Source organism: Bombyx mori, chromosome 24 (assembly GCF_030269925.1).
Source record: "Bombyx mori chromosome 24, ASM3026992v2".
Taxonomy (NCBI): Eukaryota; Metazoa; Arthropoda; class Insecta; order Lepidoptera; family Bombycidae; genus Bombyx; species Bombyx mori.
The window spans coordinates 10,556,601-10,569,913 of NC_085130.1; the positions used below are offsets into that span (position 1 = coordinate 10,556,601).

The following is a 13,313-nucleotide window of genomic DNA, read 5'->3' on the forward strand; positions in this document are numbered from 1 at the left end:
AAGCGACGGTTTCGACGAGAACGATGACCGCACAGACGCTAAATGATTAATGAACCACCATTACTAAACTTTGAATCCTAATGTAATACTAACTTATCGAAATAAAACAATCGACACAAATTCGCCCCTAGCGTTTCCGTCAAACAGTCAAGCTATTATGGCTTGATACCACTACCTTAGTGGGCAGGTTTAATTGAAACTAAGCCAACACACATCATTCTACGTGATGGTATGTGGTAATAGCAATACCAGAAGTTGAACAGAAGTCGTAGTGGCCTAAAGGATAAGACGCCCGGTGCATATTTTTTTTTATTGCCTTTTTAGGCAGACGAGCATACGGCCCACCTGATGGTAAGTGGTTACCGTCGCTCATGGACGTCAGCAATGCCAGGGGCAGAGCCAAGCCGCTGCCTACCAAATGTAGCGATGCACTGGTGTTCGAATCCCGCAGGTGGGTACCAATTTTTCTAATGAAATACGTACTTAACAAATGATAACGATTAGCTTCCACGGTGAAGGATCGTGTAATAAGAATCAAACCCGCAAAATTATTATATATTGCCACCACCCTGTCTATTTCTGCCGTGAAGCAGTAATGCGTTTCGGTTTGAAGGGCGAGGCAGACGTTGTACTGTTAAAAGTGAGGCCTTACAACTCAAGATGGGTGGAACCATTTACATTGTAGATGTCTATGGGCACCGGTAACCAGTTAAGATCAGATGGGCCGTGATCTTGTCCACCTATTCAAGCAATAAAATAAAAAAAACGAAGAAATATGAATTAGGGCCCTAAAGTATCCCAAATATGGTTCTGAAGGTAGCATTTTTAAGGACATATTGGCACGTGCTTGGCTGTTCCAATTGCCACTGAGACGTGCCATTGTCGCCCGCTACACAATATAGCCCGAGCACAAGATTTGGCCTTAAAGCTCAACGCGAGCCTTTTTAACGGTCTACGCCAAAAAAGTCCTCCAAGAACAGCTTTCGCAACGAGCGAATACTGGTGGTGGAACTCAAATGGTCATCGTATTTCAGATCCTACAATTGCAGATGAACAGCGAAGAATACCACTACATATTCACGTCCTTTGTGAGTAGATTCGAAATTTGTTTTCAAATTAAAATACCGGCTTTTTGGGAGCTTTCTTTTTCTAATGATCGCTCACGGAAAGCAACGACAGTCACACAGATACTACTGCCTACCGTTAAGTACTCTCCACAAGCCTCGTTTGAAGAAGGACATGTCATAGCGCTCGGGAAACATCGTGGAGGGGAGCTCATTCCAAAGCCGGATGGTACGTGGCAAAAAGATCTCTGGAAAGGCACTGTGGGTGAACGCAGCGGCTTTAGTTTGTATGAACCCTGCTTCAGTGGTGGCGTAAAATGGAGTTAGAGTTAGAGATATCGTCTCGAATAATCACGGAATTCGCATTTGGTAAACCTCTTTGCGTTACGGCAATATAAAAATAATATATCATACTATAACCCTATGGCAAGAATGGTTAGGCAGTATAATGATTTGGCTAAATGTCACGGTAACCTTGATATCTTTGAACTTAGACTCAGGGGATTTGTCAAATGCGTGAGGGATATCCTATTTAACAATGGCTAGATATCAATATTTGTAATTTCAATTGTGTTTTCAATAGCCAAAGCTATGCACATTAATATGGTTTTGCCGAGTGCACATACTATTTAGATTGCAATCCAGATTAGATCTAGGTTCTACTTGTACGATTTAGCTGATATGCACTGTAATGATTGTAATTGGTTCTGTGCATCAATAAAAAAAAAACACTCCGCGTGGAATATACAGTACAGAATACATAGAGAACTGAAGTCCCTTCCTAGACCTAGGGGCTTCATTTGACTAGCATCCTTATAAGGATACCGTTTCTATCCCAGGACATGGAGCTCTTCGATCTCGAAGACTTCTATTACAACAGAGTGAACATGAGCGGATGGAGGCTGGTGGATCGGGACTCAGATAAAGTAAAGGACGCTCTACAGGTCATGGAAAAGTTTCATCCGATCGGAGCCTCAATACTAAGTGGAGGACACATCAGGGTAACCGATTAGTGATTCTTAAGTCGATGCTCACGAGTGCTCAAGAATGCTCACAGATGCTCATTTGTGTTTAATGTTGGCTCTACCTTAGGGACTTTCTTTTTACCGTAACTATATGTAACGGTTGTTTAAATTGCTTATTTGGATGAACGAGCTAACGGCCCACCTGATGATAATTGCTTACCGAAGACCATAGACATCAACAACGCCAACGATGTCCCTCATCTTGCGACATGAGCTCTAAGTCTCACTTCTATGGTAACACGAGTGCTCCCTCCCCTCAAGCCGGAGGGCGTTATTGCTTCGCTTCAGAAATTGGGAGGACGGTAGTACTTACCCTAGTGAATCACAATACGGTCTACAGTAATTACAAAGTATCTTTACTACTGTAGGCGAATGATACCCCGCTCCGCTTAGCTTACTGTGCAGTTATAGTAATGAGCAACATACCTTAGTCAGTCAGTGGTTAACGTCCAGCAACCCACCGTGGTCGCTGACGCGAATAAACATGTAATCATATGTAATGTTTTATTGACCGCTCCGATGAGGTTTCCGGAGGACAACGCACAACAGACAACCAAAAGACAACCAAAACACGCCTCCTCCTTTTCTCTCCAAAAACCTCACACTACTACTACTGCGCTGGCGCTATGTCTCCGAATTGGGTCTTGGCCTCCGATAATAAACGTCGCCATTCATCCCGACGCTGCGCAACACCTTGTCAGTCCGATACTTGGAGCTCACGTAAATTCCCTCTACAGCGTCAGTCCAGCGGTACTTGGGCCTCCCTACGGGATAGCGTCCCTCCGGTGCACTCGCGTACACCCGTTTCACAACCCGATCCTTGCTCCATATAAACTACATCTCCAGAATATTTGGCTCACCAAAAAGCCTCTCCACATCCTTGTTTTTCGGGACGTGCCAGAATCGTCATCTTTCTGAACTGGTTCTAGTATCTTTCTTAGTACCTTTGGCTCCGTCACGAGAAGTTTCATCTCTTCTTTCTGTGTAAGCATCATGGATTATCTTCGAAAAATTGGCACTTGCGTCGGGGTGAGAAAACCAACACAGTCGCATCGATACTGATCTACCAGACATCTTATCCATTAGGCCATGAGGTCTTCAAATATATCCTTAACCAAATATTCCAGGAGCCACTGCATTCATCCACAATGTTTCCCGAGCGCTATGACATGTCTTTGTTCAAACAAGGCTTAACGGTAGGCAGCGGCTTGGCTCTGCCCCTGGCTTACTGAAGTCCATGGACGACTTTAACTAGTCACCATCAGGTGGACCTTATGATCGTCTGCCTTTTATTTATTTATTTTTTATTGCTTAGGTGGGTGGATGAGCTCACAGCCCACCTGATGTTAAGTGGTTACCGGAGCCCATAAACTGCTGCCCCACCCTTCAAACCGAAACGCATTACTGCTTCACGGCAAAAGTAGGCAGGGTGGCGGTACCTACCCGCGCAGACTCAGAAGAGGTCCTACCATCAGTAACCAGTTCCCTACAAGGGCAATAAAACCCTGAGATCCTATCGTTTACACGTTCCAGACAGCACCAGCACTGCTATACGACGCCGTCCAGGTTCTAGCCTTGGCGATGTCTTCCACGGAGCTGGTGCAAACGAAGAACGTCTCCTGCGACAAGGACAGTCCCTGGCCGCACGGAAGGGGCCTTCTGGAGAACATCAACACGGTCAGTGAGGGATGACTTGTCCGTTATAACTATAATAGCTTTTTAATTCCTAAACATAGGGTTACAAGAGATCCCTAAGTTTGGTGTGCCTTTTGGCATAGGCCTCCTCCAATTCCTTCCAATGGGTCCTGTCCCTTGCTACTCTCAGCCAGAATGGTCCCCCTGTCTGTTTCAAGTCATCTTTCCATCTCCTGACTTAACGACCTCTTAGACTTATTGCAACCTAACTTTTTCCTCTAGAACTTAGAGCCTTCATGCCTTATCCCACTCCTCATCGGCACAGGATAGCTTTTTATCCATTCAGGCTTAAGTCATCTCTGCACTCACAACCTTTGCACTCGAATTTGGGCGCTTGCTCTCCCCTAAATAGAATCCTTTGAGACTACAATAATGTCCACGGTAGCGCGGTCTCCGTCAATGTTCATTCGGTGTTGTCTGATTGCACTGAACTAATTTTAAATGATGAAATAGATGTTTTTTTTATTGCTTAGATGGGTGGACGAGCTCAAAGCTCACCTGATGTTTAGTGGTTACTGAAGCCCATAGACATCTACAACGTAAATGCGTAACCAACCTTGAGATATAAATTCTAAGGTCTCAGTATAGTTATAACGGCTGCCCCACCCTTCAAACGCATTACTGCTTCACGGCAAAAGCAGGCAGGGTGGTGGTACCTACCTGTGCAGACTCACAAGGGTCCTGCCAACAGATTTTTATTACACGATGTTATCCCTTCACCGTGGAAGTCAATTGAGAATATTTAGTTAGGTGCGTATGTCATTAAAAAAATGGTACCCGCCTGCAGGATTCGAACACCGTTGCATTGCTACACATGAATGCACCGGACGTCTTATCCCTTAGACCACGACGACTATTACTCTTCAACCCGTATTCACCCAATGCTAAGTTTATGTTTCCTCAAATGCACTCCATTATTTTCGGTATATTGCCTTTCTCGACCCCTACCAGCTATTAAAGATATATTATGCTATAGTCGTCGTGGCCTAAAGGATAAGACGTCCAGTGCATTCGTGTGTAGCGATGCACCGGTGTTCGAATCCCGCAGGCGGGTGGCAATTTTTCTAATGAAATACGTACTTAACAGATGTTCCCGATTGATTTCCACGGTGAAGGAATAACATCGTGTAATAAAAATGAAACCTGCAAAATTATAATTTTCGTAATTAATTACTGGTGGTAGGACCTTGTGAGTCTGCGCGGGTAGGTACCACCACCCTGCCTATTTCAGTCGTGAAGCAGTAGTGCGTTGCGGTTTGAAAGGCGCAGCAGCCGTTGTAACTATACTGAGATCTTAGAACTCATATCTCAAGGTGGGCCCCCAGCATTTACGTTGTAGACGTCCATGGGCTGTGAGATCTCCATCCATATATGCAATAAATAAAAATAGAAAAATATGACCAGGACCTCGTTCCACCTCATTGATTGGTCTGCCTATGTTGTCAATAAGGAGTCTGGTACTTACGTATTAACGCCACCGCGGCAAAATTTTTATTAAAAAGCCGATAAAAAGCAATCTTTATGTTTTCATATAGTAGCCTATCTTTTGGTTTTCTTATTGTTTGCTGATTTTTGAGCTTAAGTTTGAATCCGCCTTATCTCCGACGCTGCGGGAAGAGCAGCCCTTTCACCCTTGCGTGCCGAAGCACGGTCACTGGTGCTCCGCTTCGCACTGTTTCCGTGCTCCGTCACAGCGGGCGAGGACTGATCTCTCTCCGCGCCTCCGGTTTTTTATATACACTCTAGGGGTAGGGCAGACAAGACCAGGTGGAAAGTGGGGTGCTCTGATTCGCTTTTCCATATTTTTCGAATATTTATGCAATTTCATTACCAAAACACGAGCAATTTTACTATTGCTAACCATAAATTTTTTGCCGCGGTGATACGAAGTACCAGGAGTCTTCATATTCTTGCTCAGGTTCAAGCCCACGGCCTGACGGGACCGATACAGCTCAAGGACGGTATCCGGACCAACTTTAGCCTCCAGCTCATGAGGTTATCCGGAGGGGAAACGGGAGGGACAGTGCTGGCTGGTGAATGGAGACCCGGCGAGGGTCTAGTGATCACTGATCCCGCGGCTTACAGACGGGACCCTCCTCCTAACGTCACGCTCACTGTGGTCACCGTTGAAGTGAGTATAGACAAACGCACAAACAGTAACTTTTAACCTATAATATACTAGCTGCACCCGCGGTTTCGTCCGCAATAAAATACAATTTCATGTTAAATTCATAGATAGACATACATAGACACTAAATAGCTGCACTAGCCGATTTACACACTAGATTAATATCGAGGGGTAATAATAACTGCCCCTGGCATTGCTGAAGCCCATGAGCGACGGTAACCACTCACCATCAGGTGAGTCGTATAGTAGTCTGCCTGCAAGGACAATAAAAAAAATAGCGTTTCACCCCTCGATATCTTCTTCAACCCGTGTCCAGCCAATGCTGAGTGTAGGACTCTTCGAAAGCACCCCATCCTCTTCGGTCTCTTGCCATTCACATTCAGTCCTTACCAGCCACATTGACCAGATCATCGGTTCACCTCGTTGGCTGTCTTCAAACGTTATGACGTCCAGTACAAATTCTCCATTCTGGTATTTTTGTGCCCCACCGATTGTCAGTGGGACGACTGATGTGGTCGCACCCCTCGATATGCTAATATATAAATGATTCTTATAAAGAGTCGGTATATAAATAGTCAGATCTAGTAAGATCTAGTAAGAGAAGCACTTGGTGATAGTCTGTACCACTCGGTCCATGCCACCCATGATCGAACACAGTGGAAGAACGTCACATGTGGTCACGATCCTCAGCAGCGAGGGAACGATATAGAAGAAGAAGAATATCGCTTTACAAAATTCCCAAAAACCGGTCTCGTTCCAGGAAAAACCGTACGTGATGGTTAAGGAAGGCTGGAACTTACAAGGGAACGCCCGCTTCGAAGGGTTCTGTATCGATCTCCTGGCGAGGGTGGCTGCCAGAGCTGGCTTTCACTACCGGCTTCGTCTGGTGCCGGACAATATGTACGGAGCTAGGGACCCGGAGACGGGCCAGTGGAACGGCATCGTGAGGGAACTGATGGACAGGGTGAGTAACCAGATGTAGGTCGGATCTGTGTCTGTTTGGTGTACGAGAAGAGCTCGGGATCAGTACAGAGCTGCAGAGGACTGTGTCTGTAGTAGTGTAGTATAGGACTAGAGGCTAGATGTAGGTCGGATCTGTATCTGTTTGTGTACGAGAAGAGCTCGGGATCAGTACAGAGCTGCAGAAGACTGTGTCTGTAGTAGTGTAGATTAGATATAAACATTATCAATTTACTTTCCAGAAAGCTGACATTGCCGTTGCGTCCATGACGATAAACTATGCGCGGGAGGCGGTCATAGATTTTACGAAGCCTTTCATGAACCTCGGGATCGGAATACTTTTCAAGGTGAGCATTCAGAGTAGCGTGGTTTAAAGGTAAAACCGAAGAAGCTTCAACATTTAAGAGTTTTCTTTAGGAGACTTGTCTATATCTGAAGTCGCAATGAAGATTTGAGTTGGCGAGGTGACTCGTTGAAGGTTGCGCTGGCCCTGGGATCACGATATCAGAACAAAACTGTAGCCTTTTTGGGCGTTTTCGAATGATTATCCAAGGGCTTCCATTAGCAGAGTCGCTCGGACGGCGCAGCAAAATGTCAAAATGCCAAGTTTTTAGGCGTTTGGGACTCTGCTCCCATACCTAAGATGAAGCTCTTAAATACCGGCTTCCACTGGTTTGGAACTAAGAAGAAATTGCTGTTCTCTACAATCCATGGCGAGCGCTCTGAGCATTCAGTTATGATCTATTTTCTACTTAACATCACACCGCCCACCACTGGATGAACAGAGTCCAACCATACTAGAACCCCTGCGTTCATCCACACTGTCCAAAGATCTTTTCTGCCACGAGCCGTCCGGCTTGGAATGAACTCTCTTCCGCATGTCTCTTGATCGCTATGATACTCTTTAAATTATGGTTGCGGTGAGCACACGGCATTGCTGACAGCCATGAGCGATGGTTGGGTTGGCTGTGAACTCGTTCAATTGCCAGTGAGAATAGAACCCTGAAATACTCGGCACATCAATGTGCAATAGTCTTTAGCAAAACTGGTGGTTGCTACTCCCGTTGTAGTAGGAGGAACACTTCTTCATTGTCATTATGGAAGGGGGCAACCGATCAGGATTGGCTTAAAGATGTAGACACTAGTTCAAAGGAAGGTATACATCAATACTTTTTAAAGTGAAACTTCTTTAGAATCGTTGTGACTTCAAACTCAATGAAACGAAAAAATAAGTCCATAGAGACACAAACACATAAACGTATAAGATTCCGCCGGCGTGAGAATGAGATAGAACACATTAGACGTTCCGCCTCTTTGTGCGGCTCTTCGTAGCATCCCCACTATCGTCTACTAAGCATTGTCCATATGTATGCTCCTATGTAGTGGGATAGTCAGTATATCTATGTCTTATTTATAAGTTTCACTTCTACCGTGTGTGACTTGCACACACACACACACACTTTTTCTCTTATGAAGAAGATCAACTCTGACGGCTCCCGCGAGCGCTACAACAGATCTTCCGATTTCCGTGTGCAGCTTCGCTTGTTGTCCAGGTCCCGACTTCGCAGCCCACAAGACTCTTTAGCTTCCTGAACCCCCTCGCCATCGAGATATGGCTGTACGTGCTGGCGGCTTACGTGCTGGTCTCCTTCACGCTCTTCGTTATGGCTAGGTTCTCGCCGTACGAGTGGTAAGTTCGGCTAATAACAGTGACAGTGGCTTTTTAAGATCGGTTAATAACAGTGACAGTGGCTTTTAAAACGTGCCCAGACAGTTGTTTTATACCGTATTACTGGTGGTAGGACATAGGACTGGTGGTACATAGGTAGGTACCACCGCCCTGCCTAACTTTATTGATGTCCATGAACCCTGGTAACCAGTTGACGTCAGCTGGTGCGTGAACTAGTTCACCTATCTATTTTTTATTTGTTGCTCTTATGGGCAGACGAGCATACGGCCCTGATAGTGAATGGTTACCGTCGCCCATGGACTTCGTCAATGCCACGGGCAGAGCCAAGCCGCTGTCTACTTTTAACTACTCTCCACAAGCCTCGTTTGAAGAAGGACATGTCATAGCGCTCGGGAAACACCGTGGAGGGGAGCTCATTCCAAAGCCGGATGGTGCGTGGCAAAAAAGATCTCTGGAAACGCACTGTGGATGAACGTAGTGGCAACGAGATGATGGACTCATCTCAAACAATCCCTCAGAGCTAACATCTAATCAATAACAGTAATATGTATAGCCTCGTCCTAGAATTCATTGGATTAGTCCAGTCAGTTTCCCCCGTGAACGTCAAAGTAAAAAACAATTGAATTTTGTGCTTTACGCCCTCGCGTTAAGGTCCACGACCACGCACGTGTGCGGTCACGAGACGAAACTCCTCACGAACCAGTTCAGCGTCTGCAACTCATTCTGGTTCATCACCGGCACGTTCCTGCGGCAGGGCTCCGGGCTTAACCCCAAGGTAACCGTGCGCTTAATTGGAGACTCGCTTGCAGTTGAATTCGACTTGTAGATGGCCAATCAGGTCCTGGCATCATCACCGCACTGGAAGTCACAGAATTTGGTGGTAACCTAAGGGGATATCCCAGCTAGGTGAGCTCACGTGCTCAACATGAGAGGACGTCTTACTGGTGGTAGGACCTCTTGTGAGTCCGCACGGGTAGGTACCACCGCCCCGCCTATTTCTGCCGTGAAGCAGTAATGCGTTTCGGTTTGAAGGGAGGGGCAGCCATTGTAACTATACTGAGACCTTAGAACTGATATCTCAATGTGGGTGGCGCATTTGCGTCGTAGATGTCTATGGGCTCCAGTAACCATTTAACACCAGGTGGGCTGTGAGCTCGTCCACACATCAAAGCAATAAAAAATAAAAAAAAACGTTGCTAACACTGGCCCTAGCAAGAGCAGTGCTTCGCTGAATCTACCACCGGATCGGAAACGCGACCCACTGAGAAGATCCAGCGAGAAACTTGGTGGGAAAATCAAGGATTAGCAACTGAATACAATGTACAATGTTTCATCCGGGAAACAGACAATTGCTAGCTCCGGGAGGTTTATTTCTATGTCAACACAAGCGAGATCGCGGGAAAGGGTTGAAAATGAATAAATTTAGGTTTTAGCCGTCTTTAAAAACAGAAACGGGAAGTTTATCAATTCGACTATTATTCGTGTGTTACATTGATACGTTATTCTAGACGAACCGACTTTGTATTCGAGGACTGGCGATTCTAATGTGCTCCCATTTCAATGTCATCAAGACCCGACCAGCTATCTCCGAGCTATCCTCATGTATGTGTAGCATGCAGGACTCGACGGTCGAAGATGGTAATCAGGCTCACCCACTAAGCGAATCCCGTGTACTCTCACTCGTCCCCGCAAATAGGTGTTGGGGACCATCCTGCCTATCTCTGTGACATTGCCTTTTGACTTCAAAAGTGGGATAGCTTTTGTAGAATGACAAATGAGACGGCCGACCCCCCACAAGATAGGTGCTGGGGACCGTCCTGTCTATTTTTGTGGCATTTCCTTTTGACTACAAAAGTGGGATAGCTGTTGAAGAACATAAAATGAGACGGCTGACCCCCAAAAGATAGGTGCTGGGGACCGTTCTGCCTATTTCTGCAATACTACCCTCTAACTTGAAAAGTGAGATAGCCGTTGTAGCAAATGAAAAAAAAAGAAACTGGGACCTTGTGTTTCAAGATGAAGGACTTTCGCTTTGCTATTCCCATGAACCCGTCCACTCAAGTACGCAATGTTCCAACGTGCATATTATAATTTTAAAAAAAATAATTACACCTATGCTTCAAGGATCCTTGAACTGACACAATTCCAGGCGACTTCTACGAGGATAGTCGGTGGAATATGGTGGTTCTTCACGTTAATAATTCTGTCGTCGTACACGGCGAATCTGGCCGCGTTCCTGACGGTCGACAAGACCGTCCTGCCGATCCAGAGCGCTGCCGACCTGGCCGCCCAGAGCACCATCCAGTACGGGACCCTAAACGGCGGCTCCACCATGAGCTTCTTCAGGGTAAGCCGGGGTGGTCTCCGAAAATGGGATGTTTGTATTGGTTATTAGAGTTGTAAAGCCGTAGATATCATCGTCCTATCTAATTCTGACGCGAAGCGGTAGTACTTTCCAGTTTGAAAAATGGGGCGAGGCAACTATAAATTAAGACTTAGAACTCGTGTTTCAAAGTCACTAAAGTTGTTGATGTCAACTGTCTATGTGAAGGGTGAGACATTACACAACACAAAATCCGACCTCATACCTCAAATAGCTCTTACCTCGTCGACAATAAATAAATAAATCAAACTTTAAGCAGTTGAATATTTTTTTAAGTTCCCTCTCCACGTTTTCTTCGTCCAGGATTCAAATATCGACATATACAAGAGGATGTGGCAACAGATGTCCACAGCATCCCCGCCCGCCCTGGTCTCCTCGTACGAGGAGGGCGTCAGGAAGGTCCTGACCGAGAACTACGCGTTCCTCATGGAGTCCACGATGCTGGACCACAGAGTACAGAGGGACTGTAATCTGACGCAGATCGGAGGCCTTTTAGATTCCAAGGTATGGTATTTAGCTGTGTCAGTTATATCCTTAGGTCAGTTCGCCAATGCCGCGTCTGGTCCGAGGAATCTGGCGAGAAATAACTGGGAGCCGTGATCTTTAGCAAATTTATCCAAAACGATGCGACTGTGCCGATATTCGAATCCAATTACCAAGTTTTCTAATGTAATATGTACTTAACAAATGTTCGCGATTGACTTCCACGGTGATAGAATGATATCGTGTAATAAAATCAAACCCGCAAAATTATGATATGCGTAATTACTGGTGGTATGGTCTCTTGTGAGTCCGCGCGGGTAGGTATCACCACCTTGTTTTAACATTAACGCGTTCCTGTTTGAAGGGTGGTGCAGCCGTTTTACTATAGAGCTATGATTTGAACTCTAGCATAGACTTCAAGTACGGTGGAGTGATGATCTATGGTGTTCGGCAAAAGCTGGATGAGGGAAGCCCAGGGTCGTACTCACTGGCGAGCAATTGGAGGGACCTGTGTCCAGTAATGGACTGCTATAAGCTGATGATGACCTTAAGTGCCAAGGTACTTAAACCGTGCAGACTTTCACCTCCCTATAAGATATTTATTGTCATAGGCCGATATATGTGTAAGATATCTTGGCCAGTGCGGTCTGATCATCGATACTGAAGACTTGAAGAGAACTGAAGACTCGTGGACTATAACCTCGAGAGCTTCGGGACGACCCCTACTTCGCCCGGCTTCTGACCCCGGACTAAGATCGGATGTCGTTGAAAGAGTTCTTGAGAAGTATTTTAGTAGATTGGGACCCTATTAACTTTTTGGGCCGTCAAGTCCCTTATACTCTTAAAACACTGGAAACTCATAGAAGGTTCAGGTCCCGAGAGGAGCTTCAAAATCGCTCTGTATTCCAGGGCTACGGAATAGCAACCTGGAAGGGCAGCCCGTGGCGCGACAAGATATCACTAGCGATCCTCGAGCTCCAAGAGAAGGGCGTCATCCAGATCCTGTACGACAAGTGGTGGAAGAACACGGGGGACGTCTGCAACCGTGACGGGAAGGACAGCAAGGCCAATCCGCTCGGTGTGCAGAACATCGGTGGGTTTGGTAGAGTAGCCCAGGCTGGTCCACTTTACTACTTTCACCACCCTGCCTATTTCTGCCGTGAAGCAGTAATGCGTTTCGGCTTGAAGGGTGGGGCAGCCGTTGTAACTATACTGAGACTTTAGAACATATCTCAAGGTGGGTGGCGCATTTACGTTGTGGATGTCTACGGGCTCCAGTAACCACTTAACACCGGGTGTTGTGAGCTCGTCCACCCATCTAAGCAATAAAAAAAGCTCATGTCCCTTGGCCCAGGAGTTGGAGGCGCTAACTGCTGCATCACCAGGTCATGTGTTTCATGTATTTCAGGGGGTGTCTTCGTTACTTTACTGTGTGGTCTGGCGCTTTCCATAGTGGTGGCCATACTGGAGTTCTGCTGGAACACCAGGAAGAACGCGTCCCAGGGGAGGCAGTCCCTCTGCAGCGAAATGGGACAGGTGAGTTCAGATCAGTGCAGCGTTTCCAGGTGATAGGACTGATCCTGCTGTAGAGCAATGCTCGGTTCCGGTCCTGATGGTAAGAGAAAGGTTCTGTTGCATTGCAATGTTCGAGACTCCAGTTCTGATGGTGGAACAAGGATTATTTCGGGCTACGTTTTTGAAGGTGGTCGTTCGTTGGCTTTAGAATGAGCCCCCCTCCACGGTGTTTCCCGAGCGCCATGAAATGTCCTTGCTCAAACGAGGCTTGTGGAGAGTACTCAACGGTAGGCAGCGGCTTGGCTCTGCCCCTGGTATCGCTGAAGTCCATGGGCGACGATAACCAATCACCATCAAGTGGGCCGTGTGC

General features: G+C 46.4%; 1 protein-coding gene across 2 annotated transcripts in view; it reads left to right on the forward strand.

Moving 5' to 3' along the window:
- The window catches only part of LOC101735379 (glutamate receptor ionotropic, kainate 2), a 39,276-nt gene that overhangs the window by 13,519 nt on the left and 12,444 nt on the right, over positions 1 to 13,313 (forward strand). For both annotated transcript variants that reach the window (XM_038020024.2, XM_062675760.1), the window contains exons 7-18: positions 1,035 to 1,088; positions 1,904 to 2,065; positions 3,623 to 3,766; positions 5,703 to 5,915; positions 6,673 to 6,876; positions 7,115 to 7,219; positions 8,426 to 8,562; positions 9,214 to 9,337; positions 10,712 to 10,909; positions 11,249 to 11,449; positions 12,338 to 12,521; positions 12,837 to 12,964. In XM_038020024.2, coding sequence (XP_037875952.1) covers positions 1,035 to 1,088; positions 1,904 to 2,065; positions 3,623 to 3,766; positions 5,703 to 5,915; positions 6,673 to 6,876; positions 7,115 to 7,219; positions 8,426 to 8,562; positions 9,214 to 9,337; positions 10,712 to 10,909; positions 11,249 to 11,449; positions 12,338 to 12,521; positions 12,837 to 12,964 — 1,854 coding nt within the window. The remainder of the gene's footprint in view (positions 1 to 1,034; positions 1,089 to 1,903; positions 2,066 to 3,622; positions 3,767 to 5,702; positions 5,916 to 6,672; positions 6,877 to 7,114; positions 7,220 to 8,425; positions 8,563 to 9,213; positions 9,338 to 10,711; positions 10,910 to 11,248; positions 11,450 to 12,337; positions 12,522 to 12,836; positions 12,965 to 13,313) is intronic.